The sequence below is a fragment of the Sceloporus undulatus genome, chromosome 2, assembly GCF_019175285.1.
Source record: "Sceloporus undulatus isolate JIND9_A2432 ecotype Alabama chromosome 2, SceUnd_v1.1, whole genome shotgun sequence".
NCBI lineage: Eukaryota > Metazoa > Chordata > Lepidosauria > Squamata > Phrynosomatidae > Sceloporus > Sceloporus undulatus.
In genome coordinates, this window is record NC_056523.1 from 239,566,619 (window position 1) to 239,587,589 (window position 20,971).

General features: G+C 40.5%; 1 protein-coding gene across 4 annotated transcripts in view; it reads right to left on the reverse strand.

Moving 5' to 3' along the window:
• The window catches only part of KDM4C (lysine demethylase 4C), a 287,512-nt gene that overhangs the window by 123,283 nt on the left and 143,258 nt on the right, over positions 1 to 20,971 (reverse strand). The window contains exons 1-3 of one of the 4 annotated variants that reach the window (XM_042451545.1): positions 16,256 to 16,259; positions 13,288 to 13,292; positions 8,194 to 8,387 (exon numbers count right to left, since the gene is read on the reverse strand). In XM_042451545.1, coding sequence (XP_042307479.1) covers positions 8,194 to 8,369 — 176 coding nt within the window. In that variant the 5' untranslated portion in view covers positions 8,370 to 8,387; positions 13,288 to 13,292; positions 16,256 to 16,259. Of the gene's footprint in view, positions 1 to 8,193; positions 8,388 to 13,287; positions 13,293 to 16,255; positions 16,260 to 20,971 lie in introns of those variants that run through there. The other 3 variants (XM_042451543.1, XM_042451544.1, XM_042451546.1) reach the window with 3 other exon arrangements.

Consider the following 20,971-nt stretch of genomic DNA (forward strand, 5'->3'; position numbering starts at 1 on the left):
TCTGGGGAGGACTTTCTTGTCATAATGACCAGCCAACTGGATGCACTGGATCATACATGATGGCATTAGGGCTTGCCATGCTTGACTTTGATGGCTGAAGAGGAGGTTGAGGAAGAAACAATCCCTGGCCTCAGCTGAATTCTCACTGAAGGTTAGAGGGTTTAATAGGTTTTAATAAAGTAGCTTTAGGCACGTTACGGACAGCCCAGAAGGGGCCGTCTTGCGCTGACACCGGTTGCAGCGTCCGGGAACCACAGCAGCCAAACGGCGCGGTTCCCGGATGCTGCCAAGAAGGAGCGTGAAAATCGCTCTCCTTCTTGCTCCCTGGAAGAGATGTCGCGAGGCGCTAGTCGCACACTCGCGGCGTCATTTCTGGGGCGTGATGTGCGGACGCACGGCGTCCGTTACGTCAAGATGGCAGCGGCCGTGTGGAACGGCCGCCGCCATATTGTACGTATTCACTACGTACTAGGGTTAGGGGGGTGCAGAAGCACCGCCCCTTCCTAACCCTAATACGTAATGAATACGTACAAAATGGTGGTTTGTAACCCGCCCTAGTTTAACCTATCACTTATGTCTTGACTATTTCTGAGTGGGAGGGCAACACATGTTCAAGAAGCTATAGCTACTGCAGATTATAACATGTTCGCAATATCTGGCTATCAAGATAAAACACAAACAAAAGAAGGACAAAGGTAACAATATTGTGAAAAACATTGAAATTCTGTGCTGCCATATGTTAATCCAGTACACAAACTGGATTTATTGTTTTATTTATATGCCATCCTTCTCCCAGAAAGGGACTGAAGGAAGCTCACAGAAGGAAATCAATTAAAATCTATCTATACAATTTTATGAACAATTAAAACTGTCACAATTAAAACAATATAAAATCGTTAAAAACATACAAAAGTTAAAAAATAAATAAAACACACAACTCAGTTTAAAAAGCTCTTTGGTACAGTTACATATTATAAATCTACTTAAACAAACAAAAAAAATGCCTGCTGTTATTCTGCAAATATGTCAGAATAACAGCTATCAGTGCCTGCACTTATGCAGAGTGTCATCCAAAACAGATCCGACTAAAGACAATTTGGAAGATAGAGGGTCTTGAAACTTCTCATTTTTAAAAGAATATATGGAATGACTATCCCTTCTAAACCCAGTATGTAAAGGGCTCTTGTAGCATTTTTGAGACTCTAAACCCAGTGAGCATGTAAATAAACAAGATTCTGGGAATGGGACCCTTTGGCTTTTGGTCTCACCTGTGCTAACAGTAATCATTATCTGGATCTTAATAGACTGCATTTAAAGTTCTACAGCAGAAATGTTGAAATTCTCTACAATAATCTCTTTCCAAAGCAGTGCTCACCACACCCTGTCACCTAAAACACTGACATTATCACCTCAGTATTATCCTTCAGTTGGTATTTCTGTATTTATGGGAACCTCTCTGGAAAGCATATTATTCCCAAAATCAATGTTATCATTTTTTTTTCTTTGACATATAACAGGAGAGGTGAAACTGAACAAACATTTTATCTTCATTTGGGGGACATGCATCTCCTGCTGTGTTTGCGCTTCTGCCAAGTCTACTAATTAAATAGCACAGAAATGCATCTACTGATTTAGCTTAGCGAATAAATTCAGTGCATGCACTCATCTGATAAAACTTTCAACATAATTACTATAATGTCTCCATTTTTAATTTTAACTTTTAAATTGGTTATCCAGATAAATAAGGGTTGTACTGACAAGGAAATAATTTCTCTGCCAAGTGCAAATGGCAGTTGTATAATAAAGATGCCAAATTCTGTAGCAATGCAAGAGCCTCATCGTACAATTATGCAGCATACATATTAAAATTCAAAGTTTCTCAAGTTGTAAATGCAACTATATATGTGAACATGTTTAGTAGTTGTGGATAGATGGGTTAAGTCTCATAATTAAGACGTCAACCTGGATAACACAAAAAGTTCATAAAAATATACAACAAAAAATTAATGTACTGTATCAAGTTATTTTATAGGTTCTGTAGACTTGCTGCATGCGCCTATGGGCTCTAGGGACACCCATACAGGGTAATCATCAGTCCTGTTCTCTTTCCTGCTTTGCCAGTTGCCTTATTCAATGCATACACTTTGCAAGAAATTATGGAAAAATGGGGGAAGGGATTGAAGCAATTCCACAGGAGCATACAGCTAGAAAGGCCAGCTGCTTCAACCTCTTATTACAAGGCAGTACTACACACAGCAAGCAACACAGAGGCGGGGTACAGACCGCCGCTTTGCGGGGGTCTGCCGCCGCCGCCAGTAGGTCCGCGGGGGAGCCGGAGCCTTCACACGGCCCGACTCCCGCGCGGACCGAAAAAGAAGCTCCAAAATGGAGCTTCTTTTAAAGTCGTGTTTGCGACGTAGCGAGGCGCCAGGGGCGCGCTCGCTACGTCACAAGCGGCGCGACACGTCTGGACGCTGTGCGTCCAGTACGTAAAGATCGCGGCGCCCATGTAGAAGGGGCGCCGCCATCTTGTACGTATACAATACGTACTAGGGTTAGGGGGGTGCGGAAGCACCGCCCCTTCCTAACCCTAGTACGTATTGTATACGTACTAAATGGCGGAAGGGCCAATTTAGACAATCAGTTATTACATAAGAATGGCTAGAGGAAACATTTGGGTGATATTGTTCAGACTGACATAAGAAATAATGCCTTCTTAATGTCAAATTTGGCGATCAGCTTCTGAAAGGGGGGAAAAGGTAGTTTAATATCTCCTGTGGAAAGGTCTGTTGGGATAATCAGTACAGCAGTATTGCAATATCTTATAACTACCAAGACATTTTAAACAGTTTGTATGTTAAAAAAGCAAAACAAAAAACAAACCTATAACGATTCTTGCCCATTCTTAGAAGTACAGTGGTGCCCCAGGATACGAAATGATCGCGTTATGAAATTTCCGGGTTACGAAAAAGTTAGATTGGAAAAAACTGTTCCGGGTTACGATATTTTTTTCGGGTTACGAAATTTATTTCGGCGCGAAATTCAAACGCAAAGCGCGGCTAGCGGCTTTCCAGCGCTAACAGAAAGCCTTTTCGGGTTGCGAAATTATCGGGTTACGAACGGAGCGGCGGAACGAATTAATTTCGTAACCCGAGGTAGCACTGTATCTACTATAAGAGCTTGGCACCATAAATCCATTATTATTTTTTATTTGTTTATTTATTTTTTGGTAGGGATGTAATGCTTCACCAAGTATCTTCTTGAAGGTTGTAATAGGTAATTTCAGAAATTTTCTTTCCACTACAAGAAAGTTTTTGAAAACCAAAACTGTTTTAATAGTTTTTTGTGGGTTTTCCGGGCTATGTGGCCATGTTCTAGAAGAGTTTCTTCCTGACGTTTCGCCAGCATCTGTGCCTGGCATCTTCAGAAAATGCTGAAATGCTGTTTTCTGCACTGAAAATATTGTTTTCAATGCAAATCAACCTTGTATGACTTACACAGAACAAATCCCCAATTATAGGGTTTTTTTTCTGCACAGAAATTCTATTTGCTCAGGAATTAATATTTCTGCATTAAAATATTACCATGCACAAAATGCTGTTTCCTCTGCTGAAAATGCTGTTTTCTGCATAAAACAACCACAAGCAAATTTTATGCAGAATAAATCCTGAAATGCAAAGGTTCTCATCAATCCAGGATTTTTCTCATCAGGGTTTCCCGAATCAAAAAACATGGGTTTTGATGATTTTTCAAATATTTTAGAATATTCTTTCTATCCCAGTTTTCTGGTGAGCAGCTTTCACCTGTATCTATGGAAGCTACAGAAGCTATAATATCTATTTTATCACATTTGCATGTACCTGAACTAGGGGATTTACGCCCGAAACACACAGGCCAAATGAAGCAGCTTCCGGCCATGTTGGGACATAGCATTCAGATGACATACACCCCAAACATGGCCAGAAGCCATCCTGATGCCATGCCATCCAGGAAGAACTGGGTCAAGAAGGAGTGGATAGGATCCACTCCTTCCAGCAGCCCGGTTCAGGATCGCGGCAGTGGAACAGATAGGGGCCAAGCATGTGCAGTTGCCCTGGGGTGGCTGCACACTGCTCTTTTGGGCCCATCTGTTTCATGCCTAAAACAAACTAGAGTTATGTTTTAACATATGCTAGGTATTAAAATGTGATTGTTTACACATGGCACACATTCATAATCCAGAACATGCCAAGTGGCCCTACCAATTATTGGAAAGGAGAAGAAATTTGAGGCCACAGTTGCAATCCCATCGTCTTAATATCATGAAGACCAAGTGATAAGTCATCTAGAGAGCTAAGGCATCCAGTCCATAGGCTTTTCTCCCCATACTATCATGCCTCTTAAGCTTCTTCTCAGCTGGTACCAACAAGATCCTCTTACCAGAGGAAGAGACAACTATTACAGAATTCACTTCAGGATGATGTAGCAAAACCTCACACCTCTCATCTTGGATACATTGAATATGTTCTCAAGGCATTTAAAGGACATTTGTAAGGATGGTGGTTTTTCCCCAAAATGACTTTACTGAAAACATCAGTAATGGAAGAAAAGTGAGAGCTACTAGTGCACTAGTGGTGGACTGAACAACAGAAAAAAGTGGATCAGTGGCTGTTGTAGTTCTTGTTTATATGTAACCTGAAGGCACTTGACTATGCAAATGAGAATATCTGAGTGTGCTCTGTAGTCCCCAGTAACATAGGATGGGCAGAGGTACTCTAAGAGAACTCCTAAAGATGAGGAGCAGAGCTGAATTGACGCAGTGGCTGATGACTCAGGTCCAAAGTCCTCATCAATGGGAGAGTAGTCCTGTAGTGAATCAGTAAAAGACTGGACAAATAAGATGGTGATACAGCTTGAAAACATATTGGGATGATGGATGGTATGGAAATCAACAATGAGGTCACTACAACTGTTGATGACACAAACAGTGTCAGTGAGGGCACTGATACAGTTGATAACAATCCTGGAAGATTGGAAGAGTCCTTCCTTTGAAAAATTATTGGTGATGGCAGGCTCCATAATCAGCAGTAATAATGATGATGATGCAGCTACAGAGAGATAGTCATGATGGTGAGTCCTGGAACAGTACCAACACTCACACTTTCTCAATGGTGGACTGTAAGAGCAGTCATAATACTCTTCCTCTGGAAGGTAAGTGTAATAATAGTGAAACCCCTGTCTATCCTGGTACCATGGGGGAGACCTGGATTCCTTAAGAGAAGGATCTGCACTCCCATAGTGATCAATGATGAGAATGTGAGTTGTCTGGTGAAGGATCATAATAATGCTCCCAGCTATCCATCCTATGTCAATTGTGGCAATACCTGCAAGCTTCCCTGAAATAGTATTGTGAGCAAGGATCATGGCTAGCTCTGATCCTTGCTCACACTGAATTCAGCTGGTGTACACCAACTATGGGAGTGGGACTAACAAAATAACTCAAGATGCATGATGGAATGACTTTCTCCTAACAGCATGATTTTGCCTGCAGAGACTCTTCCCTCACCTCTCCTGCATGTCTTGTGTCTCTTTCTGAGGTCCTGGAGAAAGTTTCAGATCCAAAAGATGAGACAGAGGTAACAATGGGTCTGATGATGTTGAGGATGACATCTACTGATGACTGCTTCTTTTTCCTTTTCTTCTTCCCAGGCTTGTCTTATTGCAGCTTCTTTATACTGAGAACTTTTGTTGACTGACAAGACTTTGTGGATGACTCTGGCTCAATGCAAGTGGTGTCATTGGTGGTACCATCTGGATTAGTAATCTGTATCATTTACAGTGATGAAGCTGCCATATTGATGAGTTTCGAAGTAGAACTGCCATCCACAGACAAGAACATCTGAAGTACATCCAGTATAGGTGGGGTTAGACATTGAAGTTAACAGCTTCCCTGAATGAGCAGCAGATTCCCAGATGAATGATATAATCACACGGCTTTATTTCTGCTTTGCTTGCAAAGTAAAGCTAAGGCTGATCTAATGAGTAATAGCATTATGGAACACACTCCAACAAAGAAGGCATTTAGCATGCCCATCAACCAAGGAAATTGTCCTGGTGTACAAAGGATACTTTTGAAGTGAGGCTGTGAGGCCATAGGCTTCCTACGGGTCCATTAGTCCACCATGCTTGCCTTGATGACCGGTCGAAGAACAAATGTAAAATTCTGTTTGTTAATGGAATAGGAGTCTTTTTTGCTGCTCAGTAGAAAAATTAGGCAGAAATCAAAAAGAAAAAAAATAGATGTGCTAATACTATAGCAGAGCCAAGGGAACTAAGGAAATAATGGTTGCAGCATGCATGTTAAGGAGACAGAGCAGATCTACCATCAAAAATCTTGCTAGCTAGAAGTTTCCAGATAGTGACTCTTTGCAGGCACAAGACCCATATGTGTGATGCACAGAAACGACAAAGAAAAGTACTACAGTGCTATGACAAAACAGGTGAGCTGACTTTGCTGACATAAAATTGCAAGTATACAAAATTTAGAAAAAAGGAATTTTGATAAAGCATTCCTATTTTACATTAACTACGGTTTGCCACTTCATTTGAAAGAGGCAAAACAGACAGGAGGAAGGGGCAGCTTGAGGACACGCCTTCAGAAGACGGATTGGGGCTGCGGCAACCTCATACCATGGACCCAATCCACTTTGAACCCACCCAAAAAAAGGAGCAGCAAAGATCCGTTCCTTTTTTGGGTGACAAAAGCCACCTTTTCACATTCTGTCACACCACCATGGCAGCTTCAGGAAAGTCTGGTGGCATGTGGCGCTTAAATGCCGCACCGCCGAGCGCAATGAAGCCACCCATGTCTGGGCAGCCAGGTGACTTCAAGATGTCTTGAGGGCATTTGGCATCTAAACACCAGACCCCAAGTTGTTGGGAAGCTAGCTTTTAGAGCCATTCTGTTGCGGCTCTCACTTCAAAAAGTCCATTTGTTTCAACAAAACATAATTAACCAGAGTTTAAAGTTCTGACATGTTACACTATAATTAATGTAAAACAAAGTTTTCAAACTGTTCTTCCCACATGATGGAGAAGGGAGGGTGAGTATGTGACCCAAAGACTTGCTGAAGCTTGTTTTTCAAATACTAAATTGTACAGATAAGGCAACTGTGTTGTTTTAGTACACAAATACTGCTTGGAGGGAAAGGAGCTAGAAATATCAGCTTAGATATTTGGCTTATTTACCTTTGTTAGACGAAATGCTGCAATGCTAGCCAGTTCGCAGTGGGGGGTGGGGGTGGGGAGTTTCCAAAAAGGCATCATATATCTAGTCACATATGTTTAAGGTACATTTTTATATCAAAAAGAGACTCTGATCTAACAGAAGAATACAATAAAAGACTAAAATGTGAAAAGAGGCAAAGGAAAACATGCAATTTTTGTCTTGGAAAAAATTGTCAGGATAAATATTAGGGCCTCCTCCACTGCTTTTATTCTCTTATCTTAAATACACAATGTACCTCCTCAGAATGTGCTCAGTTGGGGAAAAGTGGTAAAATGTGGACAAAGATCAGGGCAACATTGGAGTACTAACTAGGAAAACATGCACCAACAAACTGCATGAAGAGTTTCAGTATGATAACTTCAAATCTGCTGTTGAACTATGACATAAACCAGGAATTAGCAGTGGCTTCTAAACATTCTGCCAACTAGTATCTGCCTGTGTACAGCAATGTGGCCAGAGGCTACACAACTCTCAAGAATAAATAAGTGAAGATTTTGTTGCATTTGGAAACTTCCTTGCAATATCTAGAAGCTAGCATTTCACCAAGCACTCCCCCGTGCTTCTTTTCTTAGTACAAAACAAAACTGGAATTCAACAAGAAATGCCTATCCTCATAAAGGGATAATAACAACTACTATATTAATGCTCAAAGCTCCATGTATGTAAGTTTCAGTAATGTATTCTCATTAAACATTTTTAAAAATGGATGTTCCTTCAATGGGTATTATCATTATGAAATATGACTCTTTTGCCCTCAAGCTCATTGCTAGATTTTTAGAAGACACAAATTAACTGTGACTAAAATAAATGAAACAGCTCAAATGAAATGTCAGAGGGATGGGTATGGGAGGATGAGAAGCACTGAAAAGAACAGAAATCACAGAATATTTTAACTTCAGCTATATGGAATGCAAAACATTCATTACCACCTGGATGTTCTCTTTGTTTTTCTTCTTCTCTGCAACCAGGCCTTTACCTCAGGTGTCGTTTCAGGGGTGGGCTTTGTATGATCAATGGTGTACAAATCCTTTCCTTGTTTCCACAGCTGGTATCTGTCTGGCTGAAATTTTCTTACAAAGATATCCATTGATATAGTTACCATGTCTTTCCTGCAGGTACACTGGGGGAGAAAGTAGATGGGTATATAAAAATAAGTTCATAGATAAGGAAAAAATTCAAATAAATCTATAAAAGCAATCCACAGAATAATTACTCAAATAGAACACAGTGTGTGTGTGTGTGTGTGTGTGTGTACAAGTTCCAATACCTGGCTTAATCAATAGAAATAATGTAATACTTGTAAACTTCCATAAAATGTCAAAGACAATCACTTCATTATAAAAGCAAATCAAAACTCAACATTCTAGCATATATTTATTGTGATTAAAACCAGTATGTCTGTTTGCTGTAATTTGGTATCTCTGTTTAAACATAAATTACATGTAATCCTGTAGAACTGCTACCAGTATGTCTTTTTCAGCTTTAATTTCAAGGTTCTGCAGGACAAAGGCTAATTCACATGAAGTTATTCATCATTCTCTTGCACCTTACTGGTGAAACAGTAACAGTACATCTTGATTTAGGGGATTATTGCACTACACTCTTAAAACGCTTCTAGGTCGCTTTAACTGCTCTGATTGCCTCCTACTGCATTTTGGGGTTTGTAGTTCAGTGAGGTTTAAGAGCTCTCTGCTGAATATTCTAAATGCCCCTTCCTAAACTACAAGTCCCAGAATGCAACAGGAGGCAGCCAGAGCAGTTAAACAGTATAAGAGAAATCCCACGTACTGTATACTGGAGCCCCGTTAAAAATAATGGGGCTCCTGCTCGCACCACAGGCACGTGCCCCATTTCTTCTTCCAGGGCGCGCCATGGCTTTTTCCAGTACAGCTTTCAGCGTATGCTGAAAGGCGCATATATCACACCTGCATGTGACGCAGGCACACTGTATAATATAGGCCAAAACTGGTTTGAATGGGGGCACTCAAAAAGCCTACAATTCTTCACATACATCACAATAATTGATTATAATCAGCAACAAAAAATAGACCAGGCCCAATATGTTCTGCTGCCTGAGATGAGCAGCAAATAAGACAGTAACCCATGAAATGCATCTGAGGAAGTAGCTGCCAACTTCTTTCTCTCAATTAGTCTCAAAGGTGCTACAAGATCTCTCCACCACCCAGATCAGTGAGAATGGAGACAAGGAGATAGTAATGGAAGAGGGAGTAGAGAAATGAAAGAAAGGGAAGGAAGGAAGGAAAGGAGAGCAAGGAGGAAAATGAGATGGGACAGATTAGATAAGAAAGTACCAAACTCAGGAATTATAAAGTCTTAACAATGATTTTTAAGATATTAATTTTGTTTTAGATAGGATGCTAAAATAAAATGAGATAAGGTAGAATAAGTATTTCTGTACTTATAAACAGATGTATGATGTGATGTCTTTTATTCTGTGTATTTTATGTATTTTGTATTTGTAATGTTAATTTTTTTTAATAAAATAAAATAAAATAAAAGATTTCTCTACCACAGAGATCAAGGTAATTAGTACCTAAAGCCAGTCAAGTCATTTTGATCATTGAGGTAGAGAATCTGATGAGTTCCTTTCTCTATATTGTATATATCCTATACCCTCCCCATTTCACAGACGAAAACTGGGACTTGTGGAGCCCAGCAACACTCGAGTGTGGTCAAGGTAGCAGAAGTTATTAATAAGGAAGAACACACAAGGTATTTTGCAGATTGCTTTTGCCTGAGTCTATTAGAAAAGCCGGGATCCCACCCCTTTCTCTCCTCTCTTCCTGCAGAGATGAATGCACTTTGAACTCAGTTTCTAGCAACAGATATAACCCAAGGACAAAAGGAGGGAAGTGGGAGAAAGAGAGAGAAACTGGGCAATTTTAAAAGTAACTGAAAAAATGGGAATATAGAAAATTAATTGAGGCGGTCCCTGCCAAATCAGGACAGTTAGAGGGTATGCTGTCAGTAAAAATACACAACAGGTGGGACTTGGGGGTTGAGAGACTTCCCTAGCAATGAATCACACAGAATTTTCTTCTTCTTTTGTAATCAAAATCACTGTCCAAAATACATTGATAGGCAGGTATAAAAAAACCATTGCTTAAGAGATAGCTTAAGAGATTACAGTATTTGCTATGAGATTGAAAATCATCCTGCAGTTTGAGAAAGGATTAATACCTAAGCCACTGTTAATTTATTGATGAAATACATCCCTTGTGAAATGATATTCAGAGGTGAAATCGTTCTTTAAAAAGAAAGAAACTTTCCAAATAAAATTACAGCTACGAAGAATCCCTTTTTACCATGTTTCTTGCTGTGAGGCAATACAGAAGACAATGAAGGGTCATAGTTTAAAACACAGAGCCAGATGTTGAGAATACGTATTACTTCTTAGGTGATGAGGGAATCTCATTTTAAAAACAACCAGGTTTACAATCTTTATTTCATGTTTATTTTCTTTTTTTTTTCCCCACCAATTGAAAGAATCATTCACTAAAAAATATTGCTTCTGCTCACTGAAAAGTGGAGGTATGAACACCAGACATGAGACAGTGAGCACAAAAGTATTCTGCAGAAATCTTTTATTTATTTCCTCCCATATTTGAAAAAGAAAATGTATTGCTTTCTTAAACCACCCAAAAAGTACTGTATTTCCAAAATGGTATGTTCCCACCTAGGATAAAATATTTGCAAACTACATTGTATCCTGGAGTAACATATAACATCTAAGAAGATAATAGGAATTAGATTTATATTTTGAGAAGTCTCTGTTTAAACTCAGTTCTAGCAAACGACAGTATTCTTTGTGGAGTGACGATTATCTACAAAAATTTTCCTTTAGAGCAATCCTACAGGCAAGTCTTACCAAAATGTTCAGCTCTTCATTTAAACTGCCCTCATGACCACAGTCATATCAACAGGTAGTTGAATCTTATCAGTCACACATCTGTGTTATTGCGCCTTCTATTTAACTATGCAAACCATGATTACCAGTAAATGAGATCACCTATAATTCAGGAAGAAGAAGCAGCCAATACCAAGAAAAATAGTCTTGAAAAATATTTTTGAAAGTGAATATTTGCACAATCCAACTGACATTTGACCACCAAAATGTCTAGCCTGGATGCTATCCTACTTGTATTTTTTAAAGCAGTGCTTCAACATGAGTTATGTTTTTCTCCTTACCACAAAAATAGAACCTTCTTTTTCCCTATCATAAGAAGTGAACCCCAACACACTTCTTGTCATAATTACTGGCATGCTAAGCAGATATTTTACTTCCAGCACTGATACTTTGGCAAGACAGTGTGGAACAATCCTGTTTGGCAACACTTGAGAAATATATTTGACTTTAAGAAATTATTCTCAAATCGTGAAGCTCTTCATATGATCTGTATTTGCTATTATAATCACATATTAACTTGCATTCAGTTTAGCTATGTATCCCAGGCTTCTCTGAGCTATTCTGGTATTTTACACCTATCTGTAAGTTTTGAACATATTCACCAGTATTCTACAGCCAGGTATAGACCGCTGCTTTGCGGCAGCCTGGGGTCAAAATTAGGGCTCGGGAGAGCAGAGTGTCTGTACGCTCCGCACTCTCCTAGTGCCATTTTGGGCATGAATACATTCAGACAGTGTGCGCGCCAATGATGTGCCTTGTGCGCTGCGTCCAAACAAGATGGCACACAAGAGACATTACTTCGCCACTCCAGGGTGCTGATGGCATCTTGGCAAAGGCATGGAAAGGAGCTGCAAAAAGCAAATCATTGCTGCACCTGTGCGATTCCCGCGGCAACGATCCGGGACAGAAAGGGGTGGCATCTCGCCGTCCCTTCCTGCCCATCTGTACCAGGCCTACGTCACCTGCTTGGTTACCTATATTTACTCACCCACAACTGTTCTGTATTCACAAATGCTACTTAGACATGATTGTAACTCCCTCTCCACCATACTTTACCAGGCATCACCTGCATGGAGAAAAGAATGTCCATTCTGCAGGCAATCGGAGCATGGGGGAATGATGTTTCCTTCAGGTTTAAGTGGATTGGGCAAGGAGAGGTAAGGGCTGAAACAGACGGCCCAGTAAAGCTGGCTTCTACCCGGCTTGGGGATGTGGCGTTTAGCCACAACACACCCCCGGGTCACCCAGAAGCTACACTGGTAATTACACACCGGTCTGCTTTCAGGCGATTTGGGGGTGTGCCATTCAGACACCACTCATCCCAGAGCCGGCCAAAAGTTGGCTCTAGAGGCGAAGGGGTGGCTTTTTTCTGCCCCAAATAGGAGCGGCCTTTTTCCAAATAGCAGTGGAAGCTGGCCGGATTGAGGCCCCAATCCATCTGTTTCGCCTCTCAGTGAAGTATATTTAGTTAAGTATATAGAATATCGACCTTCGTTTGTTTTAGTTCCCTAATTTTAATACTTCTATTGGATCTTACTTTGCTGATCTGTAACAAACATGGAATTCCTTTTGCTACTTTCAATAGTAGACAGATCTGTTTTCCAAACTGATCTCACCAAAATTTGATGAACACAAAGAACTATTTCTTCCAAACTGTATCAAAAATTTTGAATAGCATCAGCCACTCATAATGTTTCTTCCTCCTTTATACTTACCTACTAATTGTTCTTCTATTATGACATTTTAAGCAAACAGTGAGTCTGTCTCCTGTGATATTTAGTTTGAGTTCATGATGAAAAGTTTGCATCATCAAAAAGTTAGACTGTACCTCTAACACTATCTAAAATTAAAAGCAGATGTGGCAATTACTCACAGACAGAAATGCAAAGGGACAGATGAGAGAGAGAGAAATGACACGTTTGGGATGCTCCTGATCCATTATTTTTGTCTTTCAACTGCCACTCCCCTAACTGATCAAATTTCACTCCAGATTATATTCTTTAAAGAACACTCTCTTTAAAGATACTCTCCTTGCAGTGAATTATAAGGAAAATGATATTATGTATTGAAGGCAACTATTTTAATCCAGGACCAATTCTGTGATTTTGGCCCTGTAGAAACTGGCACTTTGTGCTGATCTGTGGGTAGAATCAGGGTATAGCGTCTTGACACTGGATATCCTGACTCCACCCCCAGGGTGTCATGGTGCCGCACGCCATTCCTTACAGTGCGTGGCATCATGGCGCTCCTCCAGTACTGCATCCAGATGATGTAGTGCTGAAGGGGCACCATATAGCCATGCTGCTGCAGCTATGGCACCCTTTAAAGGGCCCTCCAGAGGCCAGATTGGGGCCACGGCTTGAGGTTGTTGCAGCCCCAATCTGGCCAGGAAAGGGGTGGCTGCAGGCTGCCCCCTTGGGGCGGTCTGTATAGCCCCTGGGGTGACGTTGTTGTTGTTGTTGTTGTTGTTGTTGTTGTATGCCTTTAAATAATTGCTGACTTATGGCAACCCTATGGCAAACCTATCATGGATTTCTTAGCAAGTTTCTTCAGAGGGGGAGGTTGCCATTGCTAACCTCTGGGGTTGAGAGAATGTAACTTGACCAAGGTCTCCCAGTGGGTTTCATACCTCAGTGGGGATTCAAGCCCAGGTATCCAGAATCATAGTCCAACACTCAAGCTACTATGCAACATTGCATCTCCTTAGGTGCAGTGACATCACTAGGGAGTATGGGAGGTGCTGCCCACACCAGGTGACACCTGAAAAGAGGGGTGATGCCTGGTTGGGCCCTCATTCCACTGTGGTGTGAGAAGGGGCAAACGTGACCCTCTTGCTTCCTCCTGAGGAGGCTGCCACTGTGGCAAAGGAATAGGGGGAATGCACCCCTTCAGGATTCATCACAGAGGTGGCAGAAAAGGGTGAGCACAACCTTATGGCCCCCGCCACCACCTGCTGCCATCCCACCACCATCCCAACACCCCCTGCATTGCTTTAACCCAGTGGTCAGGATGCCACTGCTTAAGTGACTTGCCCACTGGCTCTCTTTAGGTGACTTAACCTGTCCCAAGCACAGTTTTAATGCTAAATCTCTTTTAGGTAGCCATATTTTTAATAAAACATATTAAAAGATGTGATGCACGACACATGACAATCAACATATAATAACCCCTGTGGAGCTCAGTCTGTACTGTCTGTCTTCTTTCCCCTCTGGAGAAGTAAACAATAAATAGACTGCACCACATATGTTAGATGCTGATATTTAAAAAAGAATCTTCTAAATATGAACCATAATATGGTGCTAAAATAGCACTTGGCAATCAAAATCATGGCTTTAACTTGCACTGAATACCGTGCATTCAATTTTTGCTGAAGCTATAGAGGCCATCCTGTTAAAGATTCCTTCATATATAGCCACATGTTTTTTTCAAGACCCAAGCAAGTAAAAAAGATATATCCTCATAAACCTCTTGTTACAGGATCTGTGATGGCATGGTTACACTTTCCATATTACCTACAGAATGAATGTTTGGCAGGTACTGCTCAAATGTGAAAAGGATTTAGAGCATGCTGCAACAATAGTCATTCTTCCCTAGCAGAATCAGGGAGTGATATATTTTTACATTGACCTTCCAGCAACTCACAGGCAATTCTGGAGAAAACTTTGATATCAGTTATCCATTTGTACAAGCTTCAATAAAACAAGTGTTCCTTTGGTAAAAAGCCCAGAAAGGAACACTCTGTTCAAAGTCACACAAAAAAAGGATTCAAAATGTTCAGCTTGACACTACATTCCCCCGCAAGATTTTAAACTTTAAGTCTATAAGAGAAATAAGTTAACATGTTGTAATGAAGTACTGGCACACTGACAATAATAAGAAAAAGTGAAGCCAGCCAAATAATTGCAGGAGACCATTAGCACTTACCGTCTTACAGAACTGATAATTATTTATCTACAGCTAAGATATATGGCAGCATTCAGGGATCAATAACAGTATTGCCCCCCCTGCCAATTTTTTGCCTTGGGACCCTCTATACATCTCGTATACCAGGCAACATCTGAGTGTGGTCAAAACAGCTAAGGAAGAACACACAAACTGGGAGACACTACAGCAGTTTACTTTTATCTGATCCTTCTGGGAAAGATAAGAGTCCACCCATACCATCCTCTCCCCTACAACTGAGCTAACTACAAGTAGCACAAACTATTTTTGCAATTTGGACTCAATTTGTAGCAATTGAAATAAGGTGTGGACTGAAGGGGAAAGTGGCAGGAGGAGAAAGAAACGGGAGCACTTAAAAATCAACTCAAAAAGTGGGATGACAGAGGATTAATTTGGCAGTTGGAGGGCATGGTCCTATGGAGCCACAAAAGCAATAACTAACACACCTCAGTCCATTAATATAATGATGCTTTTCTATTGGTGGTGATAAGATGGGCACAAAGCTTTGACCTAAATTCAACAGTGTATTAGCAGACACCCACTAGCACAGGACTCTCTCTTCCCATCCACAGCCATTTGTATTGCTTGAAAACTATTCTAGTTTTCACAATCTACCAGGGCATGTTGTAAAGGTATGTGGAGATGGGGCTGCAGCAAGAGAAGTAAATTACTCTTCCCAGTTGTGCTGACAGATGCAGTTCAGTCAACAGAATGATACCTATGGATCCCACCCTCTGTTCTTTTCTCCAGTGAGGAGATATCCATACAAAACTAAATATGTAGACTGAAAGCTTAGGCTATAACTATTGTGTAAATTATGTGCTAACCAGATGATCCTCCTTCCTCAGCTAACAGAGAAGTGAAAACTGACCAGAATAGTTTTAAAATATTCTGACAGTGACACAAAATTTCTAAAAGATGCAAAAGATTAACTGATTGTGATCTTTCTAAAAGCTGGGATGACAGCAGCAACATTACAATTCAATAGGAAAAATATAAGGCACGATGGACAAAGTTGAATTAAGAACAGATTATTTCCCCTGCATCATGAAATACAGCATGTAAGGAAGGTTTCTAGCAGCTATAGCAATAGCATTATTTCCATCCAGCTCTGGCACTGGCTATTTTCTTTGCTCTACTCCCTTTCAGTCTTAGTCCAGAGCAGCCAGTGTGTAATACTGCTGGCTATTGGAGCACTGGGTTTACAGATCCTTGTCAGTGTGTCATCTGAACATAAAGAATATAATAACACAAACTGACAGACACATACGCACATGCACAGAGCATGTCGACATGAAACGAAATGTTGCAGTATGGAGTGCTTTTGTTTGGTGTTACAGGCAGCTACTCCAACAGTCATGCTTTCTTTCAGGATATTCCACTCCATTCTCCTCTCTTTGAATCTTTAAAAAGTTGCTCAATGTGAACCAGAAAATGTAATATTCAAACAATCTGATGACTGTGCTTAGCTCTTTTATACCAATGCATCTTCTCCGTTCTCTTTATTTCTGATGCTTACAGCAGGGATGGGAAATGTGTGGTCCTCCAAACATTGTTGAACTCTAGATAGGTCATCATCACTCACTGTTGTCTAAGCTGGTTGAAACTGATGAGAATTGTAGTCCAAAATATCTGGAAACACACACCTTCCCCACCCATCTTAGGGGAAGAAAATGACAAATAGCAGGGAAGAGACATGAAATATAACTGTCCCCCTTCCAGTTTATTCCTAACCTCATCTGAGTTTTTGACACTCCTTTTTGAGCTAATTGCTCCTGACAGCTGATTAACAGCATTTTGAAGACTTAGGGGTTCTGCTAATTCAGGAGCTACTTCTAGATACACAGCCTATTCCATTGCCCACAGGCCACTCCAAATTTGTTTTCCAATTCACTGAGCTCCTGTTTGGGGTTTCAGTCAGCCAGTCATGCCATCTTCCAATATACCCCATTCCATTCTATACCATCACACCCAACAGTCAGTCAGCATGCTGTGCCTCCTGAAGATGCCCAGTTTTCACTTAAACGTTTAAGGCTGTAATTCCCTTAGTATTTTTTCTAAACAGTTTTTTTTTATTCCTCTCTTCACCTTGGTGCTGTCTCATATTAGCTGAAACCTCCTCTCATGTATACCAATGACATTGTTTTGGCTAAATACAGATTTACATTCAAATAATATAATATACAGGCTGACAAACACACATGCACATCCACCGAGCACATCAAACCCACAAAAAATGTTGCAGTATGGTGTCCTCTTGTTCCGTGTTCCAGGAAGTTATGAACACACTGAATGAATGATTACTTGAGTTACAAACTGAGATTATCCCCTCCAGTATCAGAATAGCCCATCAATTTCCAGGTAGATGAAAAAGGAAAAAGAAAACATCAATAGTTGATTAGAATAAAGCAACTTTTAAAATATTCAAAACATTGGCACAAAACTATGTGTTATTTTTATTGTGTGTTAGTTCCAGCACTATTGAAGCCAAGAGTGCCATCAAATCAAACCAAATGATTAAATAAATAATATTGTGGTCTGGAAATATGAAGTATATGAAATGTTTTAATAGATGATCTAAAAAACTGTACATGAAAGCTCCTATCTGGGATCAAGGCCTTTAATCCTTGCCCCTTGAGGGCTTCATTGGCTTTCCCAGGCAATAAAATATATTACTGGAAACAGTTTTAGTACCAAATAGTTTCAGCTTTACTGAAATAGAGAACAAGAATACAGGAAGTGCCTATTATGTTTTTTTTTTTAATGTAATTCCAATGCTACAATATAAATCGGAGGGGGAACAGCATAATCTTTCCCTCTGTTTTGATACTGAGTTGTGAATGTTGTTGCTTGTGTAGACAAAATGGGTTAACTTGTTGTTCTCCTCTTTTTTCCAAGAAAATGAACGCAGGTTTTATATTTTTTTTTAAAAAAATCTCCAGTGAGCTACTCTCCAAAAGAAGCCAAGCATGGCCTCTAGAAATTCTCATAATTCAAGGAAATGGGATGCATGTAACAACACTATCATTTTATTTCAAAAGAGGGAGGGGAACCCTTTCCAAATCGTTTCCAAAATGTCCAACTTCCCAAGGTAAGTTTCTTATCAAGCTGGTGCTATTTCGGTCTTCTGCAAAAAAGGGAAAGTAATGTGAGCTATGATGCAAAACATTTAGAAGACTCTAGATTCAGGAAGGCTGACTAATAGGGATGTGCCTTAAATATCTACTGTATATACTCATGTATATGTCTAGAAACTTTAGTAAAAAAATTCATCCAAAAAATCTGTGTCAACTTATCCACAGGTCAATGTAAGTACTGTACCTTAACTCTTATAAAAATAGAAACTATCCCCTGGTGAAACGCAAGAGTATAATCTGTCCTGGAAGAACTATTCTTTGTCTATTCTCTCATCCATCCATTCTTCCATGCGAACACAAACTGTTATGCCTCCTGCAATTTTGTAAGCTCTTTGATTTTGTTTTCCTTTGCTTCATTCTTTAGATCCTTTGTTACATGACCCTAAGTCTTACTCTCAATTTATCCACGGGTCATATCAAAATCCATCATTTTAGTCCCCAAAATTTTGCCCTCGACTTATACAGGAGATCAACGTATAGTTGAGTATATACAAATATAAGTGTGTTACAGCCAATTGGATAAGATATTCATTTTTTATCATATGCAGTTCCTAGGAAACTAAAAAACCTTATGCTTAAATCACTGTTAAAAGCAACACAACTGGACCATACCCAAAGCTGTGATATCCAACCACAATCTGTCAGATTCTCAGACGTTTTATTGTTTATGACAACCTTCATATTGTGCAAAGTCTTCTGCACTGTTAACATCTGAGCTTTTAGCCTATGCCAGTGATGGTGAACCTTTTAGGGACCGAGTGCCCAAACTAAAAGGCCTTACAGCACCGAGTGTTACCCTGTGCTGGGGACAGGACTTTCAGGGGAATTCCAGGGAGGGACTTCTTCTCCCTGCCCTCCTGGGCCTTCAGTTGAAGGTTCATGACAGCCAGGAAGGAGGAAGAACAAGCATGCACCTGTTCCTCCTCTTCCCTGCCTTCTGCGTGCCACGAAAAATGGCTTCCTGTGCCATCTCTGGCATGTGTGCCGTAGGTTCACCACCACGGGCTTATACTATCATTTCTGCTACTATTCCAGTAAAATGTCAACAAAATCTTTTTGTTGATGATATTTCAGACCAGGTAAGTGAGCCCAGGTAACAAAAGATACTCTCTATAAATCAACAATAGCTAAAAACCAAAACCTTAAATATATGTATACATTGTCATGTGCAAGTTAAAAGAGTGGAAGTATATATGGATTCTAAACACCGAGAAAAAAAACATTTGGGAATTCATTATCAAACATAAAATATAATTCTGTTTTGCTATGGAGGACTGTTCCTGCTCTCCAATAAAAAGAATATGACCACCATTATTTTAGAATGGTTATTATTTATTTATAAATAAATCTTGGTCACTGTCTTGACCTAGTTCTTGCTGCAAACTGCGCCATTTCTGACTACCTGGCACTTGACTTTCCACTATCTGACCATCATTTAATCTCCTTTGCTCTCACTTATACTCCTCCTCCTCGCCATACTATTCAACGTCTTTTTCGTGATCTTCAATCTGTTGACTCTAACCATCTTGGTCTGACCCTGGATTCATCTCTCTCTTCCCTAAATCTCGGGGATTCTGCTGATTCAGCAATGTCTTTATTTAACTCCACTCTTTCCTCAACTCTCGACCATTTTGCCCCTGTCTCTGTACGCACTTCTTCCTCTAAGACTAGGCCTCAGCCCTGGCTTACCCCCAACATTAAGTTTCTCCGGTCCTGCTCTAGAGCGGCCGAACGTCTTTGGAGAAAGTCCAAAAAGTGGGCTGATTTTATCCATTTCAAATTTGTTCTTTCTTCTTTCTCGCGCGCCCTCTCTATGGCAAAACAGAATTATTACAAATCACTGATCTCTGCCAATGAGAGGTGCCCGCAGCGTTTGTTCTCCACCTTCAACACTTTGCTTAAACCTCCCTCTCCTCCTGTCTCTTCATCTTTCTCTCCTAATGACTTTGCTAACTATTTCATCTCTAAGATTACCACTCTTCGCTCTGAGATAGTCCCTCCTGATTCTTCTACTGCTCTTAATCTTCTTTCGCCTTCCCCTAACAAATTTTCTGTCTTTCCTCCTGCCTCTTTGGATGAACTCTCTACACTTCTGAACTCTTCCAAACCTGCTACCTGTCCTCTTGATCCTATTCCTACTCGTCTTCTAATCTCTATAGCTCCCTCCTTTCTGCCCTCGCTCCTCCATATCTTCAATCTCTCTCTCTCTACAGGCTCCTTCCCCTCGGACTTCAAACATGCTCTCATTTCCCCAATTCTGAAAAAACCTTCTCTTGACCCCTCCTCTTTGTCTAGCTATCGTCCGATTTCTCTTCTCCCCTTTCTTTCTAAAGTTTTGGAACGGGTTGTCTATTCGCGCTGTCTTGAGTTTCTTGAAGCCAATTCCATCCTTGATCCCTTTCAGTCTGGCTTCCGCCCAAGGCATTCTACAGAGACAGCTCTCACTAAGATCTCGAATGACCTTTTACAGGCCAAGGCTAATGGCCTTTACTCTGTTCTCATTCTTCTCGATCTGTCTGCAGCCTTTGACACTGTTGATCACTGTCTTCTAGTTGACATACTCTCTGACCTTGGGTTCTCAGACTCTGTTCTCGACTGGTTTAGATCTTACTTGTCTGGCAGATCTTTTGCAGTAGTTGCAGGGGGTCAGACTTCTTCTCCTGTTCCCTTATCTGTTGGAGTTCCCCAGGGCTCTGT